The 19619-nt window shown below is 38.5% G+C and overlaps 2 protein-coding genes across 2 annotated transcripts; one reads left to right on the top strand and one right to left on the bottom strand.

Annotated features, from left to right (window-relative positions):
* Window positions 1–308: 308 nt before the first annotated feature.
* On the bottom strand, window positions 309–4737 carry LOC108668952 (mediator of RNA polymerase II transcription subunit 21). Its single transcript, XM_018156224.2, has 5 exons — window positions 4529–4737; window positions 3986–4037; window positions 2682–2796; window positions 2291–2391; window positions 309–2099 (listed from the first exon to the last, which is right to left on the bottom strand). The coding sequence occupies exons 2-5, from the start codon at window positions 4025–4027 to the stop codon at window positions 1917–1919; spliced, it is 441 nt and encodes a 146-aa protein (XP_018011713.1). The 5' UTR covers window positions 4028–4037; window positions 4529–4737; the 3' UTR covers window positions 309–1916.
* A 257-nt stretch (window positions 4738–4994) lies between these two features.
* Window positions 4995–19456, top strand: LOC108668992. Its single transcript, XM_018156276.2, has 13 exons — window positions 4995–5199; window positions 6767–6885; window positions 7159–7254; window positions 7676–7843; window positions 7992–8119; window positions 8335–9998; window positions 10765–10932; window positions 11757–11838; window positions 12597–12706; window positions 13231–13365; window positions 14858–15117; window positions 15914–16068; window positions 17562–19456. Exons 1-13 carry the CDS (start codon window positions 5116–5118, stop codon window positions 17639–17641), a joined length of 3249 nt encoding a protein of 1082 aa, XP_018011765.1. The 5' UTR covers window positions 4995–5115; the 3' UTR covers window positions 17642–19456.
* The last annotated feature ends 163 nt before the right edge of the window (window positions 19457–19619 follow it).

Raw genomic sequence — 19619 nt, 5'->3', positions numbered from 1 at the left:
CATCTCTCCTTCCACATTTATACATTAGTTGAATAATTAAAAATGAGGCATTCAAGGTCCCAGGTAGAATTTCTAATTGACGAGGGCTACTATTTTGGAAATCCTCACAATAATTTAGAAACAAGAACGTTTTTGACGTCATTTGAGTAGTAAATGATTATAGCTAGAGATTTTTGCTGGTGATTGCGTTTAGCTGGTTTTTTCATCAGGCGATATTGCAGGTTGAGCATTTTGGTTAATGATTCTGTTACTTGGATTTGCTTCTTCTTGAAAAAATACGACCATAGTTGAGAGTTATCAAATCAGAGTTGAATAATAAAGTACGTTTATTTTGGAAAAACAAAGCTTATCGTTACAGCTTTCTTTGCGTTATTATTCTTGATACATCACGTTACGTGACAAGTGAAACGATGTACAAAATTTATTTTACAGTGCGTGAGGTGTCCAAAAAAAATTCATTGAAACTAAGCGTTTCTATCTAATCTAAAGGTATTTTTATGAGAAGCATCTGCACCGAACGCATTTTAAATCAAATTTTGAGATAGGTACTCAACTTGCCCTACTGAATTAGATGCAAAGTTTTTGGTGTAATATTTTATTTTCTGAGAGCATTAGAGAACATAAATTGAACGTTACAAATATCGGGATTTCCAAAAAGTCTGTAGTTCTACTGAAAAATTACAGTACTCCTCAATAATTAGCTAATTCTCACTTACTTGACATCTTTTCATATAGGTAGGATTAAAATTGACGTGAAATTATTCAACCGCTAGTTAAAATTATGATGTTACGCATAAGTTAGTTATACAACTGTCATATCTGTGTACAGCGCTGTGAAAAATTATCAAGGGATTATTGACAGAGCACATATTAAAATTCTAGTTCAAAAGTAATCTCTTTCTTAGAGAATATAATTGGAGAGGCAGACAAAGGTTTTTAGGTCAAACAATCTTGTCAGCATGACGGTGGGCTGGATCATAGATTTTTTTTGTACGATACAACACTTTAGTACAATAAAATTACAACTCTTGCTCAACCAAGTAATTGTTGCTGTTGTAAGAGTGATCCAGAGAACACGGGACAGAGCAAATGAACTATTCTTTTACCAAAAATTTTATCAGTGGTTGAATGGACAATGAATTAGCAATGGATATCGATTACAATTTTTTTTGTGGAAAACAGGAATTGAATCCATAGATATTTTGCTTTGAAACTAATGATGCATAAGATATCTCATCTGGGAAAAACAATATGAAACGATTCTGTCTAGAGTTCAAAACTTGTTGGATGAACTGAGGATAGATGGGGTGTACAATGTTCTACTTATGGCACACATAAATATGAGTTGGTGAGTAGACTCACTAGACTGCATAGTTGAAGAACACTTAGCTAATATTAACACATTCGTGTTAGAGAGATACTACCCCAATCATTATGAGTCAGAAACTTTTCCAGACTAGAAAACCTTGATATACTGAAGATGTAAGTTGCAGGTTATAGAAAAGCTTTATTCATAACCTGCAACAATGAAACACCCCACAAATATGAGATAAATCTGATCTCCAAAGACGAAATGGTAAAATAGATCACTGAATGAACATTCAGCAGGAGAAATGACAGAACCAACGAATTTTGCACACATAGCAGGATTACATAACTTAAGTCTAGCAAATTATCAAATGAAACACGTTTGTATAGTAAAATGATGTACATTAAGCAATTCTACAAAATGTACACAAGACGAAAACTGTAAGAACTATCAAGAGAAAAAAACTGTCTCAGTAATATTTAAACAAATAACAATACAAAGCTACAGCAAAATAATCTGCCATACATACAACCTTAGGTCAAGTAACTTTAAATACTGATGATAAAATAACTCGTACTAACATAGCACATGAAAAACATTGCAAGGGCTAAATGGTGATATGCTGCGCCTGTGCAGCATCAGTCACCCTGTTAATGCTGAGGTTGGCATTGGCAATGTCTGCAAGAGCTCGACTTATCTCCCCAAGTAGTGCTTCTCCACGTTCCACATCCCTTATGAGTCTGTTAGCTGCTTCCTCGCCAGCTACCTCCAGCTGGCGCATGCTGTTTGTCTGCAAAAACAATTCTATGAAAATATACAAACATTCAATGCTATCATTCCAAATTAATGTATAGCTAAGAATTTTCTAATACAAGCATTGCCATTCATGGGCAATCATCCCTAACAAAAAGTCACTAGGTATGGATGGGTAATGAGTCGAAGATGTACATATACAGATAAAGAATAAGTTTTATTACAGACCTGCAGTTCAGCACATGACTCCTCAGAAGGCAGGGAATCAATGAGCACATCAATATCTTTAGCATTTCGAGCGATGAGAGTGGCAAACATTTTTTTGTGATCTGCAAGAAGATTCTGAGCAATAATACTTAGAAATCTTATACATATAGATGTGAATATAGGTAGCACCTTAAATTACAAAGTTAGCAAACAAGTTTAATGCAAGTCCTTAAAATCATTAATTTAGCACTCAAGATTGATTAGTCTACTGCCACCTGATGAGCTTTTACACATAAGAATGCTCACCTATGATCCATCATATATACATTTTCAATATATATAAAATCAAATGAAAGTACAAAGCAAAAACTCTACCTAGGGAATGTTTAAGAATTTCTAACAATAATCTTACCATAACCTCCTTCATTCTGAGATGGTGTTTTGCTGTTCTTATCAAAATTAGGGAATGGAGCCGGTTGAGCATTTTGGAATAGGATGCCGATAGCATTACATAGATTTTCTGCTTGCTGAAAAAAATAGCCAAAGCTGTAATTTTCAATTCATGTTAGTAAAATTCATAAAAAAATTTATAACGGCTATGTATCTGACCCAGTGTCTACATTGTGTCAAGCAATATTATCAAATCAATAAATATTGCTGAAGTTTTGCAAATAAATATTGAAAGGAAAAATATATATAAATATACAGGAGTTAGACAAAATAAGGAAAATTCCTGAGAAATCCACAAAATATATATGAGTATGATGAAAGTCTACCTTTTGCAACAATTACAGCCTTAATTCACCAAGGTATTGATTTATACAAATTGTGATTTGTTAACAAAGGAATTTAAACCCATTATTCAGTTAAATTGCTTTTCCAGCTCTTTTAAAGACAATGACACCAGGAATTGACTTCAGACTTGTATCTCTAAAATGGACTATAAATGCTCAATAATATTCAGGAATCAAGGTTGGTAAATTGGTAATTTTGAAGATCAAATGAGATGCTCAACAGTCAACTTCATTAGAAGGTTCCTCATGCCAATTTTTAACAATTCCAGCTGCATGAATTGGGGCATTATCATCTTGAAAGATGACATTCCCTTCCAGAAACAGTGCTTGAACCATAGGATGAACTTGGTCCTCCAAAATTCTTAAATAGTCCCACACTCCCACCTGTTGATTCTAATCATTGGTCCACACTACAGGTCCACATAATAGCACCCCAGATCATCACAGAATACAGATACCCGGCCATGTTGTACGGATAGGAGGAGGCAGTTGAGTTTAAACGATTCTTTTGGCTGTCTCCAAATATGAACTTGGTCAGAGGTTGAAAATTAGGTTAATGATGATTTGTCAGAGAAAATCACATTTTTCTACTGCTTGAGGGATCAATTCTGGAGGGGTTTCCACCACTCTAAATGCTTTGAAGCATTTGTACTTGAAACCAGAGATTTTCTAGTTGCACTAATTCTATGGTATCCACTATCCTGATCTGTGCAGCTCTCAGCAGAGTCTTTATGGAAACTAGGTTCTGTATCTTGTAGGTGTCCATCTAGGACTGCAGTAATTATAACAGCCATGGTCTTTTTATTGTCCCTCACAATATGATTTAGGTACCAACAGTCACTTTTAGACAACTTCAACTTTCGGCCAGAGCTGTGCTTTGCTGAGGACGTTTTTCCTTCCTCATCCTTAGACATACACATACCTGATTAACAGCATCTTGCAGTTGAGACAATCGATCAGCCATCTTTTGGTTTCTGAAATCAGCAAAATGTACTCTAGTCAAAATATAGGTAGGTAGTCAATACTTCACTTGATACATTCAATTTGATTCAAATTATGTAAAGACTACATAATCACTGTAGGCTGATTGTGATTCATGGAACCTCTCTGAAATAATAGCCATATTTTCATTCCTATTTATAATTGGGATCCATAAACATTAAACTAGCCTACCTATCAAATTCATTTATTGTCATTTTATTTGGAATGAAATCACACAGGAAGTTTAATGTTGTAGACCTTCTGAAGTTCTGATCAATTTTATTTGAATGTAGGAATACTACATTTCACTAGGTAATGGGTCACATTGTCGCAAATAAATAGTGGGTTGCAAACTTGCAAGTAAATAGCATAATTTAATTTAACCAGACCTGAACAAAGATGTTACAATTTTATTACAAATAGGCCTATTACCATTTAGTGATTTACCGTACTCCGTACCGGTACCTGTTAGAAATTTACTCACCAATTCAGCCTCTTTCAAATAATAAACTCACAAATGGGATAAAATAAATGTTTTTTTTTACGGAGCTAACACGACATAAACTGAGGACTAAAACTTCTGCTGAGCTTAAGACTACACTCAGGAGCCAGCTGACTTCAGTCACTACACAAGACTACAGAGTACAGACAGTACAGACACCAGCCAGCTCGAATCAGCAATGAACACAAACAATAGCAGATTAGGTTTCAACGAATAAAGATTCCGTGTATGAAGACTCGACGATGTCGGTTTAAAAATAAAGTTTCATCGAGATAGTAGGTCTAACAAACAGCAGATTCCTAAATATTGGTAGTTATTGAAATATGACTGGAAAATCCAGCCATAGATAAAAATTTGGAGTTTTTGCGAAAATTTCTGAAGCTTTTTATGGCATTAAATACCCTTGGCTGAATTTTTTGTTCATCTATATGTCACAGCTGACTGAAAACAACAACTCTGCTCCGCTGCTCTTGTCAAAGCCGCTAAGGCGTCGCTCAATGTGTCTGCAATTTTTTATTATTTTAATAAATTTAAACTGAATAAATAAAGTGCTGGACCCATTCCGTGGTATGTCGAGCAAAGGAAAGACTACACAGTCATTCAACACGTCTAGAAAAAAGCTACACTTCCTTCAAAAATTAACGTTACGCCAGGTAAAAATTTAATCTCATTTCAAAACCTACTTCGTATTGCAAGATTATGAATCAATTTGAGACTTGTAGAGTTGTACAAATAGGCTGGCCTTCATTTTGCACTACAAATAGTGGATCTTTTTCTTGATAAATTTGCATTTTAGAAGGCTATTAATCTACCTAATTTTATTTTAAAATGCTTATTTTCAAATTTCAATGACATCAATTAATTGATCTTCCACCTTCCAGCTCTAAAACTAATGGTGTTCAAAATTATTAAGGTCAATAATTTGACCTTAATAATAAATTTGACTCAATAAAATTATTAAGGTCAATCAAACTGGAAAATAAAACAAAAAACATAAGATAATGAAACAAAAATGCTTATGCTTGTAGATAATTTCACTCATATCTGTATTTCTGTTCTAACTCATTCAGCAAAAATTTTGGAAATGGTTCATTTTTGTAGATTTGCGGGCAGAAATGGTTACAGTTGTTTTTGTTTCACAGGTCATTTTTCTCAATTACCAGTAAGAATATTTATGTCCGATGGGGCATTTATGTCCAATTCATTGGTTATTTATGCCCAATTTTCCATTTTGTAAGCCTGCAAATAACTTAAATTCTTTCTAGGGTCTACCTAATATTTCAATTTGGTTTATATAATTTGATATGAATTTGAAATTGCAATGCCTAATGCTTTACAAATAAAAGCATAGTGGCAAAGCAGCAACTTTTTTAGACTCTCCCTCAAGTTCATTTTTGATTGCTATAAGTAGACCAGTAAAGTATTATGGATACCAGACTTATCATGCATAAGAAATTGGTTAAAATCTTGAGTAAATGAGGGAATTAAAAATGAACTAATTGTAAAAAATATCTTGTTTGTCACTATGAATAAAAGTAATATTAAAAAATGCCTTATATGTGTAAGGTGGCAATGTTGATATTATTTCTCCCTGGATATTTCCTTATTTATATCTTCCTTGCTGAAAGATCATCTCCTTTATTGCAATATGTTCATAAACATTTCCATGTTTGCCTTCCCTCTTTAATGTTTATCAAGTCAGGCCCTTGGTGACATCAAACGATGATATACAAGATGATATATAAGCTCCATCTTGAGCAATTAACTTCAGTCTTTGGCAAGGACCGATGATGGTATTCTGCTCCTGTCCATATCAATCAGGACAGTAAACTTGAATTAATGTCAGAGTAGTACACCATATACTCTAGACATATCCTTATTTCAACTGGATGCCAAAGACATTAATGTTTAAGCTCCAACTTATAAACTTGGATCATTCTAAACTGTAGGCCAAATTTTAATCTTAATTAATACAATATAATCATTTACCCTGTTCCTCAATATCCTCGGATCATGGTACAACCGGACCAACCCTCATGTCTCATTTAATTACCAATTACCATTCATATAAGTGGTGCAGAGAAAAGCAACCTCTTACATATGAATTAATATTCAATTTATGATATCTGTAAATTCTATAAACCATTTGACAACTAATGCTATAGAATTTATTTGATGACCTAATTTGTATATTTATTTAAATTTTCAAATATGTTACAGGTATATGGAGATCTCCGTCAACACAAAAGAGGTCCAAGACTTCGCTTCTTCAATCAACTGCCTCCACGCTTGGCATTCCCTCTAGCTCAACTTGCTCCACTATCAGCTTTATCTGCAGGGTATGAATAAATTTAACTGGAGAGTTTTCAGATTATTTTTATTTATTTTTACATCTTGCATTAATAAAATGACTGGCATATGTTTTGTCTAACTATTATGGTGCCAGGTAAAAACTTATTAATAGACTATTTTTATATCTTATGGCAGGTCCTAACTATAATTATTGTGTAAAATTGGTTTTATTTATACAGCTCTGAAGCACATAAAAATTTGTTGAAGGGTCATTATAAAGTTTTGTGCAGAATTTCACTGTCAAACTGTTTTTTCTATAGGCATATATTTCTGGGCTTCACTAAGTGTGGACAGTTCTTCTTGTCTTACACTTACTCATGTGATCTGGATGACATCACCTTGCAGATCACACACAGGTCAGTTGCTGATGTAAGGAGAAATGTGTCTTCAGAATTTCAGATTCCAGTCTCATGAATCCATGAATATTGTCTAAACTTTTCTGTCAAATGATTTAGCAATTTTAAATGTGTCTCCGTATTTGGAACAACAATTCTTTTAATCATTTTCTGAGAATCATATACCTGAATTATTTGTGTGCTGTGCAGCTTGATTAATTTTTAGGATATAATGTCACAGACATATTAGCATTGTAAATATTACAACACTGCCTAATTGTGATGAAGTGTTATTCTCTTTGTTATTCTCTTTAAAATTACTTGAATGTGATTGCTTAAAATAATGTCTTTCTTTTGGCATATTTATATTCATAATAATTTGGAAACACTTTTGTTTTATTAAATAAGTCAGTTCAGAATTTATCACATATTTTTTGGGCAGGTACCGATTGCATTGGTGGCTTGTTGTACCATATGCAAACCTCAGGAAGGTTGCCGAGGTGATGCTTTTTGGAGACCAAGATATCCTTGAGACCTCTTATGATAACCTTTCCATCACCATCTGCCAGTGGCCCAATGACCTCTCAAAGATTCTTGTTTATGGTTGCAGGTTAGTCATAAAAATATTTCCCAATTCTCTTTCACCACTTCATTGTGGTGTTGTTATTTTTTTTGTGACTCCATAGACACATCTTTCCGTTTTGTATTTCTTCAATTTTCTTGTGCTGATCTAAGATCCTAAATTCTACACTCTACAGCCTAGAGAAAGAGACGGATGTTCTGAACCAGAGTAGCAATAGACGATGTTACCTCACAATCACTGCTGTGCCATCCTTGCAAGGCTGTAAAGCCTGCTCCTTGGTAGCTACATCTTATGAAGAAGAAGGTATGTTGGTGCTATGTTAGTTTTTTCTCACCAATAATTTATTATTGTAAATTTGTAGTTGATCAAGTCTGTGGTGATTTTTTTCAGACACATTCTAGTTTACTTTACATATATTAATGTATTTTATATTAAACCATTCATAGCACACCAGCACTGAGTGCTTACTTTAATGCATCATAGAATGTTTATAATTTTGTTTTGTTCCCACATACCAGAAGTGGCAGAACGCTGGAACACATGTGCTCGTCTCAGCTGTTTGCGTCATGGCTACACAGTGCACACAAGCTTTGATGTGGTGCCTCCTTTTCCTCGCTTCATGCCTTCAGTGCAACTCAAATATCGTGACTGGGTGGTTCTTAACGCCGGTAATTTCATTCACGTGCTCCGCGTGTCACTGAAGAATACAACGAACGTCACAAACAATGTTGGTGTCATGCTAGGCACCTCAAACTGGAATGCGCTCTATCAAGCAAGACTGGCGGGCTTACAAGTCATGCAGTCTCCTCGAGTCCAGGATGAGAGACATGCGCCTGCTGATGTGCCTGCGGTCTCTGGAATGGTTGTTGAAATGTTGGAAAACAGCGTTTCTGTTATAGACAATGGCTCCTGTGAACATATAGGCATGGGCGCTAACAACGCAACAGGTACGACGAGAGCTTGCCAAGGTTCATGCCTCGTGGACGGAGGGGAAGAAAGTTCTGGAAGTGACCTAGAAAATGATGCTTGTCAAGATAGAAGAATCCTGACCGAGGCTGATAAAGATCGGGAGTGGCAAATTTTAATTGGTAATGTTAATAATCTACCTCCATCGAAACCTTACAACGTGAATAGTGGTGTTATTGATACTGATAGTGCTAGCGATGTAGAAATTGGTACAAATGAACCCTCGAGTTCTGGCGGTAGTTCTTTATGTACAGTTAAAGATATTAATTTAAGATTTGATATGCTCAAACATGGTGAACTTAAAATGGTTCCCACAGCAGAAGCAACTTCCACTCATTGTAGCAACTTCCCTAAATCTGTAATAACGAGAAGTCAGTCACAACAACGAATGCGATCTCCTCAGAAATGCGATCTTTTACCAAGTCACATGTCTCCTTCTGCCAATGCCGTGTCGTCGAGCGAGTCATACTCGTGCAATGATGACTCGGACGACTCGACGGTATACCTCGCGGCCAGTGCAAGTCCGTCTCGGTGCCATTGTCCCGCCCCCACACCGACCTGGTCTCCAAATCCTTCCCGCGGCAGGACCTTCCCTGGCGAGGGGAGAACTTGTGCCCCTAAGGTGCGTGGAACTCCAGGATCGTCTCTAACTCGTTGGCACAGCGACGATGGACCCAGTGAGCCTGACGATGCCGGTGGAACGTGGCTACGTTCCCGGACTTTGCCTCGCCGGTCCAGCGATTCGACCGTGCCGCACGTCTTGACGTCTCCCACCCCCGGCAACGAGTACGAATTTATCGATGAAATTGAGAGTTCCAGACATGAGAAGCTCAGTGTCTTCAGAAAGCGTCGGTTAGCCGATAAAAAATACGAGTTCACAGACGAAAATTCTGAAAATGTGCCCGCAAATTACCGTAGTTATCGCCGGCAAAGTGACCGCCACGTGGTGGTTCCCACTCCATCAGGCTCGCCTCACGACTACCACACCCGTGCAGCAGCGGCCGCTTCTGCTAGTGCGGAGGCTGCCTCAGCTTCACCGTCCGCGAGCTCTGATACTAACGGGCATTTCAGGAATGTGTACGAACGCCTCTTGAGCCCCTGCAGCGGCATTGCCTCTCCCAACGAAGTCTTGAGGCCCATCAACCCTAACATCTCCAGCCCTCTTCTCTCGCCCAGAGATGACAGATGGAGCTGGGACTGGGAGAGAAGCGAAAAGGTGAGTCTTCGAATAACGCTATCGGAGGCGAGACAGGATGGTTGCCAGAATGCTGACCTGAACTGGTTGGTGGTAAGAATGGTTGGTTAGTGGCTAGCCTTGTGGTTGGTTATACTGTCTGGTGGCTAGACTTGTGGGTCGTTATACTGTTGTGGCTAGACTTGTGGGTGGTTATACTGTCTGGTGGCTAGACTTGTGGGTGTTTATACTGTTTGGTGGCTAGCCTTGTGGCTGGTTATACTGTCTGGTGGCTAAACTTGTGGGTGGTTATACTGTCTGGTGGCTAAACTTGTGGGTGGTTATACTGTCTGGTGGCTAAACTTGTGGGTGGTTATGCTGTCTGGTGACTAGCTTTTTGAGGACTGCACGGTGGCTGAAATTTTTGTCTCATGCCGGAACCGCTCGGAGGCTGAACTGGTCTAGGCCCGGAGCTACTCTCCGCCATAAGTTTAGGACGTTGCATCCCAGGCAGAAGGGCCAGTCATTGAAGTTGAATTGAGTTTTGTTCGCCAAAAATTGAAGACTAAAAAAATGAAACCCATCTCCATACATGAATTTCTGCCAGTCACTAATGATGTGTGGGAGCGACAGAAGTGCGGATGCCTTCTGTGTTGCTGCATTCAACGATTATTGCAGTTCGTGAAAATCCACAGATTATCGTCAAGGCTGAATTAGTTCGGTAGCGTTTGCTGTCTGCCTGGGTATGCTGTCTCTTACACTTCTTGAATTACAATTGGCAATTCACGCCGATCCTTCACGTCCCCAGACGGCGTCCTCTCAGTGGGGGCTGCCCACTTGGGGATCACAGGAGAACTTAACCCTGTTGGGAGTGAGCCCCAACCACCCCGCGTCCCGCACCCCCACTAGCTGGGTACCACCGACTGCCACTGATCCTCAGTCCGCTACTGAAGGGGAAGCGAGCGGCAACTCACAGGTACGTTAGAAGTTCCTGAAGCCTGGTGGTGTCTATCACATTAAACATTGTCTACGTTGTTTGTTTTGCAGCTCACGATCTGCTGTATAATTGTGATGAAATACTTTTACATTCATCACGAACTCGCAGGGATACCTTGACAATACTCGATGCAACGCCCAGAAAAAAAAATCTGTCATTTTGTCCAAATTATCGAATACTTTTGTGCACGCCCATTTGCTAGACCATGTTGGGTAAGGATGACCCACAAAAAAGGCCAAAATTTCGGGTAAAAAAAATCGGTAAAAGTCTCGCTAATCTCAGTGACTGGTATAATAGGCTTTTATTCTGATGAATTCTTATGGAATCATTTGCGATGACGTCTGGTGCCCGGAGAGCGGATGAAATGCCATGGTACTGTATTTATGGTACCAGCTTGAGAACTAACACGCGCAAACTTTCTGTAAGATTTCTTGATTGATGAAATCTGATAGTCTAGCTCCAGTGCACTAAGGTTAAAATCTTGACGTGTAATATCTAAGATCTAATCATTTTATGAGCTGATCTCAACATTAAAAATTGCCCGATTGAGTAATATAAGTATTTGATGCTGATTAACTAACATCTTATACTGATCTTGTACTTTTCTTGTAATTTCACCTACTTATTGTGTCTCGAACGCTTGGTTCAATTTATTCTTTTATATTTGTATGCTACTTTTGGATTTCATCCGCTTCATAACCATATTCATAGCTGTCATTCGGCTATCATTAAGTTAAAAGGAATATTCCCATGTATTTAATTACCTCGGATGTTAAATTAGTTATTTGTGTTTTATGTTACAGGGCTTGAAGTGCGTGGTGGACATCAACAGGTGCTACATCGAAGTGGATGACGAGCTGGTCTCCATCATCACTGACATCGAAGGTATTTGAGCACCGCGTGTATCCTAGTGGCAATCTTATCGACATTCTTTTGAGCACCGCGCGTATCCTATGTGGCAATCTTATGGACATTCTTTTGAGCACCGCGCGTATCCTAGTGGCAATCTTATCTACATTCTTCTGAGCACCGCGCGTATCCTAGTGGCAATCTTATAGCACCGCCCGTATCCTAGTGGCAATCTTATGGACATTCTTTTGAGCACCGCTCGTATCCTAGTGGCAATCTTATGGACATTCTTTTGAGCACCGCTCGTATCCTAGTGGCAATCTTATGGACATTCTTTTGAGCACCGCTCGTTTTAAAGTGTCGATATCTCTACCCACAAGCTGTGAAGCACCGTTCGTTTCCATGTGTCGGTGATTCAATCCACCGGTCTTGCAATAGGCAAGCTTGATATTACCTTACGCCGCTCAGGCCTTGTCTTATTGCTTGGTCATGTTTGACTTCAGACTTACCAACTGCTTATATTATGTGTGCAAACTTGTTTAATTAGAAATAATTATATTCTCTTTGAGAAATGCCATTAAAGGCCTAAAGTAGTTGAAAGGAAATTTTATATTTTGACCATATATCATGTATACACTCCAAAACAAATTCTGGAGAATCGTTGGAAACTCTTATTTATTGACCGTGATTCCATATGATTTTATTCTAAAAATGATGCGATAGAATTATGATATAGGCTAATTATTTATACTCAGTTTATTGTCAAATTTTTGACTTTTTTGTTTGTCCTGCAGACGACGAGCTGAGCAGCTGCACGGGCTACCACAACGCGCTGCCGCTCGAGGTGCACGGCACAGGCTACACGCAGATGCACATGATCTCCGCCCCCACCGCCCAGAAACTCGTGAGACTTTCTGCCTTACCCTGTTGTTTGTTTTGTTTATCTATCACGCCACTCTTGTCTATGACACGTCTCCTATTTATGACACCACTCCTATCTATGCCACCACTCCTATCTGCGCCACCACTCCTATCTGCGCCACCACTCCTATCTATACCACCACTCCACTCCTGTTTATGTCACCACTCCACTCCTATCTATGCCACCTGTTCTATCCTTCGCTTCTGGAACCGTCTCACTACATCAGATGTGACCACCTTAAACTAGTCTATTATTTATAGTGAGTACTCGACGCTTCTGTTAGGTAGATAGCGATAACTATTTGGAGGCTCACTCACTATATTACCGTGTGCTAAACTACATTTATTTACGTGTTAACCTCCCGTCATTAGGAAAAACATAAATACACTTCTATAAATTACCCTGCCCGTGGCTGTGTGCTACATTCAGGAACAGTGTCTAATCTATGCCACTGTTTTTCCGCGCGTCATGTCATAAATTAAAACATTTGCCCGACTTTATTGCAGTCGATGCCATGTGTGAAGGTGCGCCAGCTGAGCTTGGACGTGGAGCAGTTCTGCCACGACACGGCGCACCAACTCTGCCGCGTCGCGGGCAAGCGTTACTCAAGCTGCAGCGACTATAACGTCGAGATTGTTGATGTAAGTCAACTCCTATTTTATGTAGTTATTTCATCATTTTATTTTGCTATTCTTCGTTCTTTTCCTAGCATAGTTTTTTGTATCAATACTAGATTTTTGTATCAATGCTTTACTAGAAGAAAAAAATCAATTCTGCTGATATTGGTAAACGTTTACAATGATGGTTTGGACGATTTTTCTTCGTGAAAATACGGTGTTTAAGTCTTAGCTGTTGCTTCTTGTCCCAACCCTATTGACTACAGGTTTTAGCATCATGCTACGACCTCGAGTGTGGTACGTTTTTGCTAGACAAATGATGAAATTATGCCTGACTTTTTTGCATCTTTGTTGTAGCTTTACGGATGAAAAAAAAAGAACAATTAAATGATTCCCCGCTAAAGTTCCTCGAAATTCGCACAGCGAAAACATCGTTTCTCTATAATGGTAGCGATATTAACAGTGCAGCGGTGAGACAATACGCTCATGGTGCCTGACAGCCACGAAAGAGATCGCCATTTAAATCTTTCTCGGGAAAATTTGTATCGTGCTGACTTCAATGTATGATAGTCGCCAGAGCTTGCCACCACACGTGCCGTAGTGCAATGCAAGAGGAAAATAATAAGTGAATAAGAATCAAATTACATATTTGAAAATCACCCTGTAATGATCTTCCGTGCCGAGGTTCAATAAAGATCTCTCAATTAACACAATTATTTTAATTTAAACGAAAAGGGAACACTTAATTTACGAACATGTGAACAAAGTTAACGTGAACATAGGTTTAGAGCATAGTTTCAGGGCACCGAACTGATTCTTCTATCATATGCTAGGGCATAGCACTGAACATATAGTTCCACATAACACAGAATTAGAGTTCGATATGCAGGAACCCTGAGTCTTCCAAGTATACCAGCTTCTCGTAATCTTCTTTCCTGGTTGACTTCTCCCTACATGAACTAAATTAAATTTACAATTAGTCGTGTAATTAGATATCTCGCATAGTATCAACACACCAAATAAATACAATATTGATAAATATCGACAGTTGCACATACCTCTGCAGTTGTCTGAATTCACTAAACTAGTCCTTGCTTTGGTCCCACAACAAGTCTGCTCTGAATTCTTACGCTGCTACGGGATCGTCAACACCATAACTTATTCTACGTCCCGCACATTAGTTACTATTGTTCTTGTACTCCCTGTGTTTCCCACAGTACACCTGAATATTCAGCTAAGATCCCTACATACCCACTACCTACCTTTTTTACGTTTGTCTCACTAACATTCATGAATTTCGAATAATCAAATAAAATTCATTTCTTCCGTGCACACAATGTCGTCTCACTAAAGTAACGTTGGTCTATAATTTATAAATTTCTAATGAAATTTACGTTATGTTTTCGTTTCTTTTTACGTTTCTTCTTCTACTTCTTTTTTACGTTTGTCTCACTGACATTCATGAATTTCCAATAACCGATTTAAACTCATTTCTTCCCCACACACAATATTGCAGGTGTGTTCAGAGACGGGCAACATTGTGGCGGTGGCGTCCGTGTTGGTGCAGGCCGACAACCTCCCCGTGCCTCACCCTCTCAGCCCCCACAAGACTCGCAGTGCCAAGCGCCCCACGCAGAGCCCCAGCAGGCTGGACCCTGCACCCTCCACCAAAACACGGAAGCTCTTCAAGGCTTCCTCCACTTTCGTCTTCAATATCAACACCAAGCAGTACAAAGTGCTCGATCAACAGCCCTTAAAAGAGGAACATCCTTTCCAGTGAGACTTCAAAATATTCATTGGATAATTTTGTTGCTTTTGCATTATATTCAGCCTGAAGCATTCTGCTCTTAAGCTTTAATGCGTTGTAATCTCGCAAATGACAAAGATGCAGCACTAATTCTTGCTTCCTGCGTATGCAAGAGGCGCTTTTGTGGTGATACGATAATGAAAGTGAAAAATTGCATATATTTTATCCGATTGTGATATATTTTGTTATGAAATTCCTTAGTGCTGCAGTAATTTTTGAAGGTAGCCACCAAGTCACTGTTTGAATTTGTACTTGTGCAGCTGTTATTGTAGTGCAATTCCGACATGTTTGTAATTCTCTTCCTTAACCGGGTTTCTCTCATATGGAACATGTTATAATTTCCCTTCTTTCATTTTTCCTAAATTTTGAGCATGTTTTTAATTTCATTCATATCAACCGGTTTTTATTACAGATGCAAACCCATTTCAATTTCCTTGCTTTTGAAGATGTTTGAACTTCAATAATCTAGCAATTGATTTCATTTCTCTCTATTCAGAATAGTGTAATTTAAAGTACTTTAACTTAATTTTGTTTTATCTGTTGTGAATCTTTATCTATTTTTCTATAGAAACCTGTTTAATTTCCTCAATCTGCTCGTGTTTTACTGTCTCTCGCTCTGATCGTGTTTTGGTTTCCCATGTTCTGGACCTCGTATTCCGAAAGTGTTGTAGTCCCATTTCTTGTATACTGTTCTGATCTTAATTTCCACTTTCGTGACTAAGACTAAGTACTAAGCCGTCTTAATCGTGTTGGTATGTATGGCAGCTTGACGTGCCACGAAGTTTGCAGCAGCGCGTGTGAGGACCGCTGGTGGTGGCAGTCAGGCGGCAAACTGGCGAGACAGCTGAGAGCCTTGGCCACCCACCCCACTTCTTACTACGGCAGCGTTAAAGTCCTCACCAACCAGCCCTTCATCAGAGGTAATGTCACCTGCAGCACCTCCCCACCAGCCAGCCCTTCATCAGAGGTAATGTCACCTGCAGCACCTCCCCACCAGCCAGCCCTTCATCAGAGGTAATGTCACCTGCAGCACCTAATTATACAGTAGCGTCAGGTTGTTCACCAACCAGCCTTTTATCAGATGTGATACTTCCTCAAATGTTTTTTGTATATACTGTATTTCCGCCTGGTCTCGGAGGGGATTAACGTCTAGTTAACAATAGAAGATAATAGAATTTATATCACTTGTTTGCTTAAATCGCAAATTACCTAAGAATTTAAAAGCAAAGAAAAGTCCACAAAAATTCATATCTTTATAGAAAACGTTTCGGAGACCAGCTCCGTCGTCAGCTCGTAGAATCTAGAATCACAAATCAGAAGTCACAAATTAATACATTGAAAGTACAGATCGAAATTAAAACCCTAAATTTACAAGTAATAGACGGAGCAAAAAAAAAATAAAAAGAACTATCTATTAACAATTTCAAGGGGATAGGAGCTAGCAGCTGAATTCAAACTGGGCCTAAGTTTAAAGATGTACAGTGATTCTAAAATGCGCAAATCGGAAGTACCGGAGGTGGAAGCTAACACCCTAAAGTCACTGTCAGAAATGGGGACATCACACTGCTCGGCGTGAGCGCGCACAGCCGAATGAGGGGGGCGCGATAGCAACTGTCCGGTTCTACAACTCCTGCCCTTATGCTCAGAGACCCTGGAATAAAGATTGCGTGACGTCATCCCGACGTACGCAGATGCACATCGTGCACTATGATCGTGTTTTTTCACAGATGCACATCGTGCACTGCGTACGTCGGGATGACGTCACGCAATCTTTATTCCAGGGTCTCTGAGCATAAGGGCAGGAATTGTAGAACCGGACAGTTCTACAACTCCTGCCCTTATGCTCAGAGACCCACGAAACGTTTTCTATAAAGATTTGAATTTTTGTGGACTTTTCTTTGCTTTTAAATTCATAGTTAAGATAATAGAAGTGTTGGCACTGAAGAAATAGGCCTGTTGCCGATTCTTGTACTTTTCGTGACTTGATTCACAAGGGATCCGGCCTTTGGAACCCGATCTTTCCATAACTGACGATTGATTGAGATAGCTGCTGGACTTTTTGCCTGGTCCGTTAGGTGCTAGGCATTTCAAGACTGAAGATATACTCCTGCATAGCTTCGTCTAGGCTGTTCTTGAAGGCGTTCATACTCGGAGCATCAACGATGCTATCAGGGAGGCTGTTCCACATGTCGGTGACTCGAAGTGAGAAGAAATGTTGTCGCATGGATGTGTTAAAACGCAGTTTTTTTTTTAGTTTATAACCGTAGCCTCTGGTACAATGCAGCTTTTTATTGCGGTCAAACTTATTGAGTGGATTCATTAATCTATATTGTTGTGATGTCGATTGGTCTCAATCAGTGCTCGTTTTATTTTGTTTGTTATCTTATTCATGTACCTTATTCTTAACGTGCAGGGAAGTCGTTGAGCCACATCATGGAAGGACAGCACCTCATGGCCGTCGTGTTGGGCCCCATTCCTGGCCCTGAGTCTTAGTCGTGTGCTCCTCACTACAGCTGCTGATCATGTCCGACAATCTTGAAACTAGAATGTTTTGTTATTCGATTTTTACCATTTGAGACTGGGAACCACTTAGATGCACGGCTTTATTTCTACAGTTTTGATTGCTATTGAAAATTTCGCGATCTCTCTTTGTTTTTCAGTTCCGAATCTTGAAGAGTTAATGGTTACTGTTCAGTATTAATTTCCACTTTTTGACATTCTTCTATACATACAAGTTTGAGCTTGGTTACACAAATATAAGTTGTGAAATTTTATGGGTTTAAAAACCAATTTCAAATTATTTTGCAGGCGATCCTTCAAAATGCCTTCTTAATTTTTTTTCGTAAGTTCCCGTAAAGTCAAGTGGCAATTCAGATAGCTGGCTGAGCGCTAGATTAATTTTTTCTGCATGACACGAATCATCCAACTCTCATTGGGTTCAAGATTCTTCATTTATTATCGGTTAAACTGTTGAAAAGACTTGGTATAAATTTTCAGAGGAGTAATCTTAGTTTTCATTTCATAACTAGATTTGATCAAGTTTGATTTTTCACTACCTGCCTAAAGCAGCATCATTCATGGTATTTTATTTATGTATTTATTGACGTTATTTCCATTTTTTTAAGACTGTGCCGAAAGGGTCACTCATTCGTTTTCATTGTTGAAATTTGTTATTGTGTGGTGAGACTTTGACACATGCCATTCAATGTGACAATTTTATTTACTTCGAAGGAATAGAATACTACTACGTTTTTGGCATTCCATGCAACATAATGTTGTAATGTTCGTTTTGTTCTATGTCTTATGTTGAACGGTCGTAGAATATTTGGAATTCGGTGTTGTGATTTATCGCTTCTGTCATATAGTTACCGCCGATTGTATCTGCCGTTTAAATGTTCCTCAACACAAACTTTTGCCAATCAATAATTAATGAAGCGTCGCCGTTAGTACTAATTCTTGCCGCTCATTATACATAATTACCATACCGTACTCAAACTACTTCTCACGTTGAGCCTGCTGTTCATTTTTTTCTGACATGATTTGAGTCGTTATTTCCATTACGATTGTGAACGAAATTTTCTGTCCCTCCCTCCAATTACTTTTTATGAGTCTGATGTAGCACCATTTATATACTTTCATCTTAGACTCTTCGTGGTTAATTACGCCCAAAGCTTTCATGGTATACTGTCTCACAGTTTAAGAATTATTTATATCAGGCCTTGATAACATGTATCTTATTTCTTGTAATATTGACTTATTATTTAAATGGGTTTTATCAATTGTTTCCATAGTAATTAGTAGCATTTTCAATATTGATTCGATGAATGACCAATGAATGTGATGTTTGGAACCCTTGCCGAATGCGCAAGAGTGTCTGCTCAATCTATAATTAAAGTAATACTCTAATGACCTATTATACCTATTTGACATCCGAGTCAACATCTGCTATGAAAACTACGACTATTAACGATATATTTTTTCCTTTTAGTGGAGTTTTTTCTATGCCAACTGTATATATCAGAGGGTACGTTTAGCTCATGGAAATGATGGAACTTGTAATATTTTTATATTGGTTATTTGGTTACCTATCCATTTTGAACCTTGACAATGAATTATCGAGTCGATTATTATTATTTTATCATTCCGTAGTAGAAGGTGTCATAATTAGTATTAAAGCTTCCGTCAGTTAACTTTTGAAGCTGAAGCTCAAAAATTTCCTTCCTTCTATGTAGGTATTTTTCGACGTGTACGCCTTCTAGTCACTAGTTATTTTGCGTTAAAATCTACGTTATTATATATTCATGTATTCTTCCTTTTTTTTACCTTTTAACACCCCAGTAGCCAGTAGCATGGTTGAACCATGACCAGTAGGAAGATCATTCAGCCCAGTTTCTGTTAACTCTTGTCTTGGTAATGGTGACTATTTATTAATCGGTAACTCAATATTGTTGGAATTACCGATGCCAGATTG

The sequence above is a fragment of the Hyalella azteca genome, unplaced genomic scaffold, assembly GCF_000764305.2.
Source record: "Hyalella azteca isolate HAZT.00-mixed unplaced genomic scaffold, Hazt_2.0.2 contig5386, whole genome shotgun sequence".
Classification (NCBI taxonomy): domain Eukaryota; kingdom Metazoa; phylum Arthropoda; class Malacostraca; order Amphipoda; family Hyalellidae; genus Hyalella; species Hyalella azteca.
Note: the sequence above shows the minus strand (reverse complement) of the source record. Positions and strands in the feature narration are given on the sequence as shown.

Coding starts and splice junctions, on each gene's coding strand:
- LOC108668992 (XM_018156276.2), top strand. CDS start 5,116: ATGTCGAGCAAAGGAAAGACTACACAGTCATTCAACACGTCTAGAAAA. Junction 9,999..10,764: donor ACTGGGAGAGAAGCGAAAAG/GTGAGTCTTCGA, acceptor TCACGTCCCCAG/ACGGCGTCCTCTCAGTGGGG. Junction 13,366..14,857: donor ATAACGTCGAGATTGTTGAT/GTAAGTCAACTC, acceptor ACAATATTGCAG/GTGTGTTCAGAGACGGGCAA.
- LOC108668952 (XM_018156224.2), bottom strand. CDS start 4,027: ATGGCTGATCGATTGTCTCAACTGCAAGATGCTGTTAATCAG. Junction 2,392..2,681: donor TCAGAATGAAGGAGGTTATG/GTAAGATTATTG, acceptor ATCTTCTTGCAG/ATCACAAAAAAATGTTTGCC. Junction 2,100..2,290: donor AGTCATGTGCTGAACTGCAG/GTCTGTAATAAA, acceptor TTGTTTTTGCAG/ACAAACAGCATGCGCCAGCT.